At 39.7% G+C, this 12,245-nt stretch overlaps 1 protein-coding gene across 1 annotated transcript in view; it reads right to left on the minus strand.

Annotated features, from left to right (window-relative positions):
- Window positions 1–11,572, minus strand: part of LOC130082747 (E3 ubiquitin-protein ligase CBL-B-B-like) — a gene marked incomplete at its 3' end in the record, with an annotated part of 33,373 nt that extends 21,801 nt beyond the window's left edge. Inside the window, exons 1-3 of the mRNA XM_056247601.1 lie at window positions 11,303–11,572; window positions 10,484–10,646; window positions 8,713–8,963 (exon numbers count right to left, since the gene is read on the minus strand). Coding sequence (XP_056103576.1) covers window positions 8,713–8,963; window positions 10,484–10,636 — 404 coding nt within the window. The remainder of the gene's footprint in view (window positions 1–8,712; window positions 8,964–10,483; window positions 10,647–11,302) is intronic.
- Window positions 11,573–12,245: the final 673 nt, after the last annotated feature.

Genomic DNA, 12,245 nt, shown 5'->3' on the forward strand with positions numbered 1-12,245 from the left:
CTTTGAGAAAAACATGCTGTTGGTATAAAGATATATCCTGTATGTATTTAGCATGTTTAAGTACTCTGGCTCTGAGCTGTTTGTTCACAGTTTGCCTCCAGGGATTTCATTCACAACAGCAGTGGATGATGACTGGGCTCAGATGGCCTGGTGTGTGTGTGTGTGTGTGTGTGTGTGTGTGTGTGTGTGTGTGTGTGTGTGTGTGTGTGTGTGTGTGTGTGTGTGTGTGTGTGTGTGTGTGTTTCAGAGGCAAACGCATCACAATAAATCAAGCACGTCAGCCAGACTCCCAGAAGACCAGCACCACATAGTCACAAAGACACAACACAGTCCCAAATGGATACCCGTGAAACCTCACTAGACAAATCCTCATTCCCTCTCCAGACTGGACACACATGCCCGACTCCCCAAGCACCTTGCGGGAAACAAGGCAGGTTTCTGTTCTTGAAAGAGCACATCTGCCGTGATGGACCTAACCCAGAGCTCAAACGGGACATTACTAGGTGTAGAGCAAACATGGAAACAAAAAGCCTGTTCTCTCATCTTCCGCTCTTCTCTCGCTCTACAAGACACCTAACCACACGAGACACAGCTGTCGAGACTAGTATTGATTTGCTGTTGGGTTGATTTGAATTCATCCTGAAGTTCCACCTGCTGCCCGCACCATCCGCTAGAGAAAAAAAAACAGCACTACTACACACACACAGTCACTTAGAAGACAAGAAGCTGTCACAAATGGGTCTCTGGTTTCAGAGAAACACATTTTCACTGCTGTGGAAAGTGTGACACTCACCCACTCAGTTCATGAGCACGACAGCAACGCGTGACACCTGAGACGTAGAACTTAAAGACTGAGAGGTAAAGATGGAGAAAACAAGGGAGACATTAGAGAGCGAGAAGATGTTCTGACATTTAAAACCACCGGCAGAGACACAAATGAAACCACAAAAGCTGATAATTCATTAGATGTTCATTTGAGGAGGCGTCCCGTGACCGTCTGTAAGCTTTTCCAGATGAGATCAGCAAAGGTTGAAGCCCTAATTTTGGGGGGGGCTGGGGCGCAACGAGACATTCATGTAGTCAAAAGGGTGGCGTCTGGGGTGTGTGTTTTAAGGTCAGGGAGATGCTAATCTATATCTGAAATCAACCAATTGCATTATAATAAGGCAAGAAATAGACTCTACACAAGCACAATCTTGGTAAGCGCGTTGCAACCATGCATTTATGTTTTAATGTGCACACTTTACTGTGATGCTAACCTCAGTAAACCTACTCAAGGGAATGATTGAGTTCAAATATGCCATTTAGGGATGCACTGATATTAAATTCTGGCAGATACAGATAAACTGATAGGCCTAGTACGTTCATGTTAGGGTCGATAACAGAAACTTTTTCTCTAAATAAATGGGGGGGGGAACTCTAAAATAAATAAATAAAATCAATAGTTAAATGCAACAAGGAAATTAAGGCATCACATATTAACATTTAACAGTGTTAATTTTTTATTGATTTTTAAGATTAACTTCAAGTGAGTGTTAGATGATAGCAAAGGTAATCTAAATGTAAAACTAACAGATAACAAATGATATACCATTTATTTTTCTAAATAAATAAACACTAAAAAAAATCAATATTTTTGACCCTTGAATTGTCAATTGCATTCTAACAACTTGAAATGCAACGACATTGCTTGGGTGCCTAAAAGCATTTGCGTACTTGCGTATCATGAGTATTCGGACCTAAATGTGCTTGTGTTCACAGTAAAAGGATAATTGTGGAAGGGAAACAGAAGAACAGGATGTTGTGAGGGACTTCCGCCTTGTGTTTTCCTCCAGATGACCGAAGAGAGGGATAAATTGTGCAATGCATCAGAATCTGAGCAGGCAAAAATCATAACAGATATCTGCTCTCAGTGCCTCTGATTTGCAGCATAAAGATTGGGTTGCACAGGGTGTCTGGTCTTGTAAGAGTGTGTCTATGTGTGCGTTTGCCCTTCCTCTAGAGGTCAAATATCCAAGCGTCTTTCTTTTCCGGTTTTCACCCCAGCCTTTCTTGCAACTCACTTCCTTTAAAGTCTAGATAAGTCTTGGGATCTTGAGAATTCCCATCCAGTTAAAATGTGGAGAACAGAGACACAGGATTTATTCAGAACGTCTCGGAAGTGAAGTCTTTGCCAATTAAGGCCAATTCAAAAGCAGCGTACAGTGGTATCTCCCAGATCTGAGGCTCGGAATCAGTCAGTGACTTCCTCATTAATGAAGCTTTTTCCATCATTAGCCGGGCACCAGATGAACCCCATCATCACACCGCAGAACAGACGGCATGGTAACCGAGGCATGGGAGTTCCGATATGTGGCTTGCCATCTGATTGGTGGTAAACTGAGAGCTGCTAATTGCGCTTTTACCCAAACGCAGACCTCCGCTCATTAATCAAACCACCGGGCCAACATTTGACAAGGCAATTTAAGAGAAATAAACACAAACATGGTCACAAAAACACCACAGGAGGACTTAATTGACCCTCCAATGCAGGACAAACACGTTAAACAATGGGATGATGAAGGAAAAAGAGCGGGAAAACATGAAAGAGTGACCAGAAAGTGGGGAGACCCCTAATTGAGTAGAACATCTGGCTCTGTTCCACTGTTATTTGGCTGTTTGAACTTCATTGTGCCTGTGTGTGATGGATGCAGCTGGAGAAGGCTGAGATTGGGGGATGTAGAGGGGCCAGGGCCCCATTTGGTCTGAGGGCTCTGACATGAGGGGAGGATATATTTTCCTTTCATTCTCTGTGGGAGGGCATTAACTTACTCTGTAAATAACTCCTATTAACTTCAGTCAAGGGGTGGCATGTCCTGCTGCAGTCCATCATGTACCATGTGCCCAGGTCTGGCAGGCATTGGACATCACTGCAGTCAGTCATTACTTGTTTACTTAAGCAGTAAGGTATGAAGTTGGGCTGTTAAAACTAGGGATGCACCAATATTAAAATTCTGGGTATTACAATAAACCATTAAATTTTTTTTTTTATATGTTATGGCCGATAACCAATAAATGACCAATGTTAAAATTAAACTAAAATTAAACTATAAATAAAACGCTAAAAATTTCAATATATACATCACAATATTGAAATATACAGTGTGAACAATACATATTAATTTATTTTGAGAAATAGATTTTGCAATGTTGTTATTGCTTTATTAGTAATTTTAAAAGATTAATAACTAAGTGAGTGTTGATAACAGCAAAAGTTCAAAAGTTCAAATCTTTTTTTTAAAGAAATTAATAGTTCAGCAAGGACATATTAAAATAATCCAAACTGAATGTAAACGATATTCCCAAATATACTAAATATTTCCATTTCAAATAAATGTGGTTCTTTCGGACTTTCTATTCATCAAAGAATCAAGTATCATGGTTTCCACAAAATATTAAGAAGCCAACTGTTTTCAACATTGATAATAATGTTTAAAAGTGTTTCTTGAGCATATAATAATGATTTCTGCTTTCTGAAGGATAATTCGAAACTGAAGACTGTAGTAACGACTCCTGAAAGATCAGCTTTTCCACCACAGCAATAAATAACATTTTAAATTGTAATCATATTTTCATAATATTACTTTTTTTACTTTATTTTTATTGTTAGCCTTAGTAAGCATTTCTTCTTTTAAAAACATAAAAATAATCTTACTGCCTGAGCCCAAAATGTTCAATGTTAGTGTAAAAAAAAAAAATAATAATATCCACCAATACAGAGCCAAAATATTGTGCATCCATAATTAAACCATTTCTTCATCAATAAATTAATTTAAATTGGTAAACGACAAAACGGCATTGTCCAATCAGCTTACAGGAATGGAACTGTCTGTTTTATAATGATCTTTTGAATCCAATATCTGCCATAAAAAAAAAATACAACTCACAGCGAGAGCCTGAAACATAATGCAATTATTACTTTTGGATGAGAAAAATTATCTGCTGCATTATGAAATGTCTTTTGGAGCAGAATCTATTGGAGAATGAGCAATTGTCCTCATCAACCAATCAAGCTAATCTATAATTAGTTCCTCCATGGGAAGAAAACACAGAAAATTAACTCCAGTTTGCGGAATAAAAATAACCGAGTTAACATTTTAAGATGCTCTCTGCAGTGTGCTTATTCAAGGTCAAAGCAAACAAGGCAGGCCGGTCTCGAAGTTCCCCTACCAAGCAGTTTCAAATCCACAACTCCGTTTCCACCAAGGTCTGCACTTTCACTTCAGCTTTTCATCAGACGGCGTCTTGAGATAAAGCTACATCTGTGACCTTTTCTGTCAAATCTGCTGCTGAATTAGCAATTACATTCAGTCTATTTCAGCACAGAGTTCGGTCCAAGTATCATCCTGTGATGTTCCTGCTCCCTGAACTGTAACATGTTGATCCATTTCGGTTTACTCACAGCAGATGGTAAGGCAAGAGGGCAGTTTCAACAACCAGAGCATTGTGTTGTGCTCTGGAACATCTGCGTGGAGAACATTGTAGCTAGAGTCCTTGTGGTCAGACACAAATTAAGGATGGTCGGGAGGTAAACATCCTGTGCTTTAAGGAAACATTCCAAACATCAAATCATGGTGCTAACGCCTACACAAGTTTACAGGTGCATGAGAGAGGTGTAAGCTGGGAAGAAAGATCACCTTTTACACATTTTCGGAAAACAAAAACTTCCCCGAATGCTCCATAGCTGTTAAGCGGCTTTAAACCGAACGAGTTGAGTAAAGAGATTTAAACAGACGGCTGCCACTAGTGAGCCAGTGCAGTATATTACCTTTGTCAGAAGGGAATTAGCTCTCTCGAAGAGCTCTCAGAGCTTAAAAAAACTCTGTACGGTTTCATTTTTTGATGTGATGGAGACTGGAAGAGGTAGAGCAACACACAATTAAGAAGGAGGGTAAATACCCTAGGACTGGGTACTGACATAAATATCACAATTCGATTACATTTCAATTTGTAAGTTTGCGATTCATTTCAATTCGATATATATAGTTCTAATTTCTACAAGTTTAGACCTCCATATGCTGTACACACACACACATATATAGCCTATATCAGGTACAGTATATGGACTTAGCCTGGCTAACATCAGACCTCGTCTCATTGCGACGTGGTATGTATCTAAGGCTGCATCGAAAGGTAACTTGTGGTCCTGGAAATGTGGTCCTTGCGTAGCTAAAGTGCATCACTGGTTGAGAGCTCACATATAGATGCGTCAGAGTGCTCCAAATGGCATTTATTGTTTGAATTTCATAATAAAGCTGAGACTGTTTCATACACTAAAAAATCGATTCTTGAATTTTAAAATTCATTTTTGGTTCATCAAAATGAAAATTGATTAAAATCGAGAAATCTACACTTTAAACCCTGCCCTAAAATACACAATGTGATTTCACAGTCAGTGTGAATGCAAAACAGCCCCCTGGACGGTCCCCGCTGTCTGTGGCCTGCTTAAAGGCCAAACCTCAAGGCTCAGATATCTTCTTCTGCGAGTTTGAGAACACTATATCCGAAGTATCTATCTCTGTTGACAGCAGTCTCTCACACCTCAAAGCCACAGGAACATTAAAACATCTGCCGATCTTCTCATGATGCACGACGGCTGAAAAGCAAGCATGTCAAAGAGGCCAAGTCTGAGGCTTCCGAGAAGTTCTGCGTCTACGGCATGGCTCCACGCTTCTATCCACAAAACCATCCATCTCTGTCACAGGAAAAGACACTGAGGAGATTAAAGCACGAGAGATCCAACACTGTATAGTTTAAGACTGCCACCTCAGCCCCAGATACAGCAAAGCTTGCCAACGTCCTCTAGATTCAATACATCCAGCCCATTCATCTCTGTTCCAGACCACTGTTTTATCCGCCTCTTAATGTCAATACTAATAGATTGTAATGCATTTAGATCTTTCCAGTAAGAGAAACTCAGAACCTCAGCAATCCTCTGATAATTATCAAACAGGGTTGACATTGCTAGAGTACAGCACACAATCTGAAGATGGGTGTCTGTATCGTCATCACCCTGCCAAGATTTTATAATAGCTAGAAAATTGTGCAGTTAATGAAACAAAGAAAGACCTGGTTGCTTTTATCCAATTGTCCCATCAGTGGCTTTATAGTTCTTTTATTTTTATTGTAACCTACCCACAGCTGTTGCCACAATGTAAACAGAAAAATAGTAACACAGACGTGGACGTGGTCAACAACGAGGTGTAGTTTAAAAAAAAAAACAAGGCATATAAATAAAACATTATTTTGGCAGGGAGTAAAAGATATTTAATGCTTTAAAACTAAATAAAGTTTTTAAAAGTGTGTACTAAGAAGTTAAAAAAAAACATTTTTAGAGTTCTGGAACTGGTGTTAAAACCCCAAACACACCAAAACTAGACATTTTAAGTTGTTTAGGGACCATTTCGTCTTCCACAGTCTGTCTAACGTCGCATGGCAGAGATGATATTTATGGCAGGACGGTGCTGGGGGAGAAAGACAGAAAAAGCAAGTCCCATTGTTGGTCTCAGGAGCTGCAGTATAATTACTGTAGCACATGCGGGGCCTCCACGAAGATGCCTGGCTGCAGGCCGGGGACCGGCTCTCTATACTGAGGTCTCCCCGCAGCCCCACTGCACTACGAATGAACTCGCTTTCCACATGCCTCTTTCTCCTGTTCCCCTGATCTCTTACTGTCCTTTCTGCACATCTCATTCAGGAGGCTCAATAATAAGGATTGCTTCTGCTGGCCTAAGAGGGACTTTCACTTGCCCTGCCAACATTTTCACTGGTCGTACGACAAAGATAAATTAAATTAATTAACCCGAAAACACACAAACATTTTTTTCCCATAACATATACCTGAACCACATACACACATTTTATCACTTTATTGTCAGAATTTCCAAAATTTGCTTTGTGTCCTAAGACTTTACACATCAATGGCAACAACAGACAATAAAAAAAAACTCTACATCATATTTTATATCACGCTACAATAACTGACTGTGATATGTATACTAGTTCACCTATATGTATATTGGTAAATTATTACAAATATTTTGTTTTGCACTAAATTCTATATTGCATTAAAAATATATATCCAGTATATTATCATATCATTTACATGTATATTAGTAAATTTATATGTACACAGTATATATATATATTTAAGTAAAATATTTAATTCAATTAACATTACTTATATTTAGTGTAAAACAGTATTAATATAAAAAGAAATGTTCAGTTATAACAAAATTTTCTAAGACAAATTCTAGCAACAAAACCTCATCTATGTGAGTCAGCTGCATACTGTATTGTTACTGTGGCAACATATTTAAATTAACAGAACTTTTAATGTTCACAGAAAACCAAATGTTTCAGTTTGCAAACCACAAAACACGTACATGATCATCAAGCACAAGATGAAAAGACTGATAGGACTTATTGACAGATCCATCAACTAGCATTGCGCCATAAAACCATTCTTATTGCTGAGCCCTGCACTCCTCTCAATTTCTTTTCCTTCCTCTCTGCAACCTCCAAAAGGACGCATCACTATCCCCCCTTTGTGTGGGACAGGGAGCCAAAGGCTGGAAGGCAGAGTAGAGGATCTCTCCCTTGAGATTTAAGACAGAGTGACACAGGAGGGGCTGTCAGCCGATATCCCTGCTCCTGTCCGGAGCGGGTGTCACAGCTTCTGGATACGACAACGTGTCAGGACAGCCTGTCAGTTGGCGTCCACGGGCTAAAAAACCCTGCTTTACCTATCCATCAGCCCTAAAATTTTAATTTCAATCATCTCACCCCTGCAGAATCTGGTGAGACTGGGATCGAAAGCATTACTAAAATTAAACTCTTCTGCCAAAACCCGAGCCAGAGTTGCCAATAAAAAGCACTGGGATATAAACCAACAGCTGAAACACTATTATTTGCTGGCAGTATCAAACGCCTTATGATACGTTTTCAAACTGTGCAGTATTTACCCAAATAGTCAGTGGCCTAAATGCAGTTTAATTGATGTGAGGCTACGCTCTAAACCAGATGCTGGGAATGTTACGCTTGGCTGTCAGTAAAACAGAATGCTAAGATTTTCCTCTTTAGTCAAGGCCCGTGTTTCATGTCTGAAACACACAGGCTGACCCAGAGCTCTAATGGCCCCCGGGGAGAGTATTCTGCATGTGTCAGCTTATGCCCGAGACACACTTGCTCTGTTAATAATGTCTCTCACTTTGTTCTCGCCCTGTGCAGAGTCTGCTTGGCCCACCAAGGATTTAGATCCTGAGGGGGTCAGGCTCTTTCATTAGGGCTGCTGCTCTTGATCAGAGTTGGATTTCCATGATAATTAGCCATGACTCAAGTTGACATGAAACACCAGAGGAAACTCAACTAACAGACCAGTCATGTGACCTGACCTCTCCTATGTCCATCCGGCAGGACGTTCAAAGGGCAACAGATCAGGGTCAAAAAGAAAGACCATACGAGTTATGAGACTGACGACCATGATAACGCTTGAAGGTGACCTTAAAAACCATCTACTGGCATTGAAACAGACATCTCGGTGCAAAATGCACATAGAACAAAAGTGAAATCATCCTTCTCATTTCACTTCAGAATAGACAAAAACAATCCGTATACAAAACACTGATCAGATCATGTGTGACCAGACCACAAGCAAAACAAAAAGCATCCTACCTGTCCTGTGACTGTTCTTCGTACATTCTCTCCTTGGCTTCCTTAAAGAGGCGAATTGCTCTTTTGGATTTCTTCATCAGGCTGTCGATGTACACTTTGAAATAGTCATTCTCACTTAGCTGAGTTAGTCTCTGGTGCTCCTCGTATTTGCACAGAATCAGCCTCAGGTGCTGGTAAGTGTCAGGTAAAATATCCAGGATGTACGGAGGACTGTTCTTCAGCTGTAGTCTGGGGTTCTGACATAACCTCACCTATAAAACACACGCCGTCAGTTTAGAAAAATCGACTCCCCTTCACTGAGAACACACTACACAACAATTTCACTAAACAACTAAGTTTGAAAAAAGAACATTTTAAAAAATGGACTGTACCCGGACTGAAAACCTTCAGGTCTCGGTCCAATGATTAGTACAACAGACTAGTATAGAGAAATGAAAGGGTTAGTTCACCCAAAAATGAAAATTATGTCATTAATGACTCACCCTCATGTCGTTCCAAGCCCGTAAGACCTCCGTTCATCTTCGGAACACAGTTTAAGATATTTTAGATTTAGGCCGAGAGCTTTCTGTCCCTCCATTGAAAATGTATGCACGGTATACTGTCCTTGTCCAGAAAGGAAATAAAGACATCATCAAAGTAGTCCATGTGACATCAGTGGGTTGGTTAGAATGTTTTGAAGCATCGCACATTTTGGTCCAAAAATAACAAAAACGACAACTTTATTCAGCATTGTATTCTCTTCCGGTTCTGTTGTCAATCCGCGTTCAGTGACGCTGGTGATGTAAGACGCTGCTGACGTGTTATCTGGTGCGCCCGAGCTTCGTTTACAGTCTGAGGGAGACGCACGCTGTAAACAAAACAATCTTTGCAAACATGTCTAAGGATTTCGACACAGAGGAAGACTTGCATTTTTTTGCCCAGCCATATTTATTTGAACCCGAATACACGGACGCACCCGATAACACGTCAGCAGCGTATTACGTCAGCAGCATCACTGCGGACTCGTGAACGCGGATTGACAACAGAACCGGAAGACAATACAATGCCGAATAAAGTCGTATTTATTGTTATTTTTGGACCAAACTGTATTTTCAAAAACATCTTCAAAACATTCTAACTAACCCACTGATGTCACATGGACTACTTTGATGATGTCTGTATTTCCTTTCTGGACAAGGACAGTATACCGTACATACATTTTCAATGGAGGGACAGAAAGCTCTCGGACTAAATCTAAAATATCTTAAATGGGCTTGGAACGACATGAGGGTGAGTCATTAATGACATAAGTTTCATTTTTGGGTGAACTAACCCTTTAAGATGCTTGCACTATGTAACAAATCATCATCACGAAACTGTATACAGAACTCTATTTATGACACGTATCTTTTATCAAATATTACATTAGTAATGAAAGATTGATGGGAAAGAAATCCCAGAAGTTATACATGTATAAATTATATAACAACCCAAACTATTGCATCTATAAAATAGCTATAAATAAATACAAAAAAGATGGATGGATGGATGGATGGATGGATGGATGGATGTTATGCTCTGTAAGTACAGACGATAGATGGATGGATAGATGGATTTCAGCTACGAACAAACTTCTCGAGCTTGCCGCAACTCAGTAAACAGTTTGCTACAATGTATCAAACAAATGCTTCCAAACAAGCGACTTCGTGGAAAAGTCTCTCAGCGCGTGAGAGCAGAGGAAGCACTGTTACGTCATCGACAGGAAGACTGTATACACACTCAAGACACTTACTACTTTGTCCATGAGTTTCCATGTCTTCTCTACGGTCCGGCGGTCCGCAGCCGCCTGTTTGGGGGGTCCGACAGCGTCCTGGATGGCATCAATGATGCCTAAAATACGGCCTTTCCTATTGTTAGGTGGGCGTCCACTGAGAGCAGTTGCCATTTTCTGCACACTGTAACATACAGAAATGTTGAAGGCAACTAAACACATGTGGGCAGATATGTGACAGTAGCCTATATGAAAGAACTGTACCAGGTCTGAAAACCTTTACTTGAGGTCTTTTATATCAGACCAGCGATTAGTAGGCTACAAAAGACTATTAAAGAAATGCGAGAGATGCGTGCACTTTGTAACCCATTTAGTAGCCTACCACTGATTACATTTGTGAACATTAGTTTGTATATTGTATAACGTACCAAATACAAAAACAACTATAATTTAAAGGCACATGTAAACTGATGACCGAGATTTGTCCATCTCACATAAATCATGATCACCGAACATGTAAACAGAACTCGATTTTAAATTATTTAATCACATTATAAAAGTTATAAACTTTTTTTAAGCATGCAGTTTGTTTCAGTAGGCTGTCTAAACAGTGCCCACTTAGCTGGGAATAATTTGGGATGAAACCGTTTAAAATCCACCCAGCAGAAATACAAAATTACTGTGTTGCACTTTTTAAAAGAGCATTAAACAAATGCGATGTAGTAAACACAACTTGATCTTCAAAGACTATGACAACTAATTAGCCAGAGCATGGATCTTAAATTCACTGTAAATTGCGGCAAATTGCTCTTTTGTATAATATAAAAACTCCAGACTTACTGCGGCAAAAGGAAAACAGTGTAGCAGCCAATACAGGGAATGTCAGAATTCCTGAGTTGAAGCTTTAGGGAGGTCCCCACAACAAATGACAACAAAAGGAACAAAAACACAACGCTAGTGCCAGGAAACTGTTACATCTCTGCCCAAACGCTCAAAAACTAGAAGCAGCTTGTCCGTATCCTCACGTAAAAACCACTTAAACGCAGTACAATCCCGCTTTTCTCGCTGTCTGATATGGTCGTGACAGTGCTCGGTTAAAAATCAGTACTGGAACAAGAAGCAGCGAGAGCAACAGGGAGGAGCCGAGTGGGCGGAGACGATGAAGCAAACGCTTTCAAGTGGCCAATCAGAAAGCGCGAACGTTCTCTGAGGTGACGGAGTTCTCCAATCGCCAATTGGAGTTGAGACTTTAAGTGCATACTTAATATTTCCGTAAATGAAGAGGCAATGAAATCGTGCAAAGCGTTTTGTAGGTTGTTCCTATTGTGCAAATTATATATTCAGTCATCTTCACTTTCTCCGATGGAAACAAGTCTTATTATGGCAAGCCCTGTTAACATTTATAACGTCTAAAATATATAACTAAAATTTTTGTATGTTTTTTTTTTTTAATTACTAGTACCTAATCCAATAGTGACTATGTTTTCATTTTAATTACTACTTTGTTACTGGTAATATTACTAGTAATAATTGGAATAACGGCTAGTATCTATAGCCTGTAGCTAGGCCTATACTTAAAGGGTAACTAACCCCTAAACCAACTTTTTTAGTTAATGAGCTGTAAGAATGGGGCTTTATTAGTGCTGATCATTGATTCGAGTAACTCTTTTGACATTTGGGTATAAAGTGTTTTAATTCTACAAAGTATGGTGCAAAAACGTCTGAGTGCTATGCTAAATAGATGCTAAAATACTCTATCCTGATCGTTTTCAATACTCGTGCG

This window comes from Rhinichthys klamathensis, unplaced genomic scaffold, assembly GCF_029890125.1.
Source record: "Rhinichthys klamathensis goyatoka isolate OS25496 unplaced genomic scaffold, OSU_Roscu_1.1 h1tg000050l_1, whole genome shotgun sequence".
NCBI lineage: Eukaryota > Metazoa > Chordata > Actinopteri > Cypriniformes > Leuciscidae > Rhinichthys > Rhinichthys klamathensis.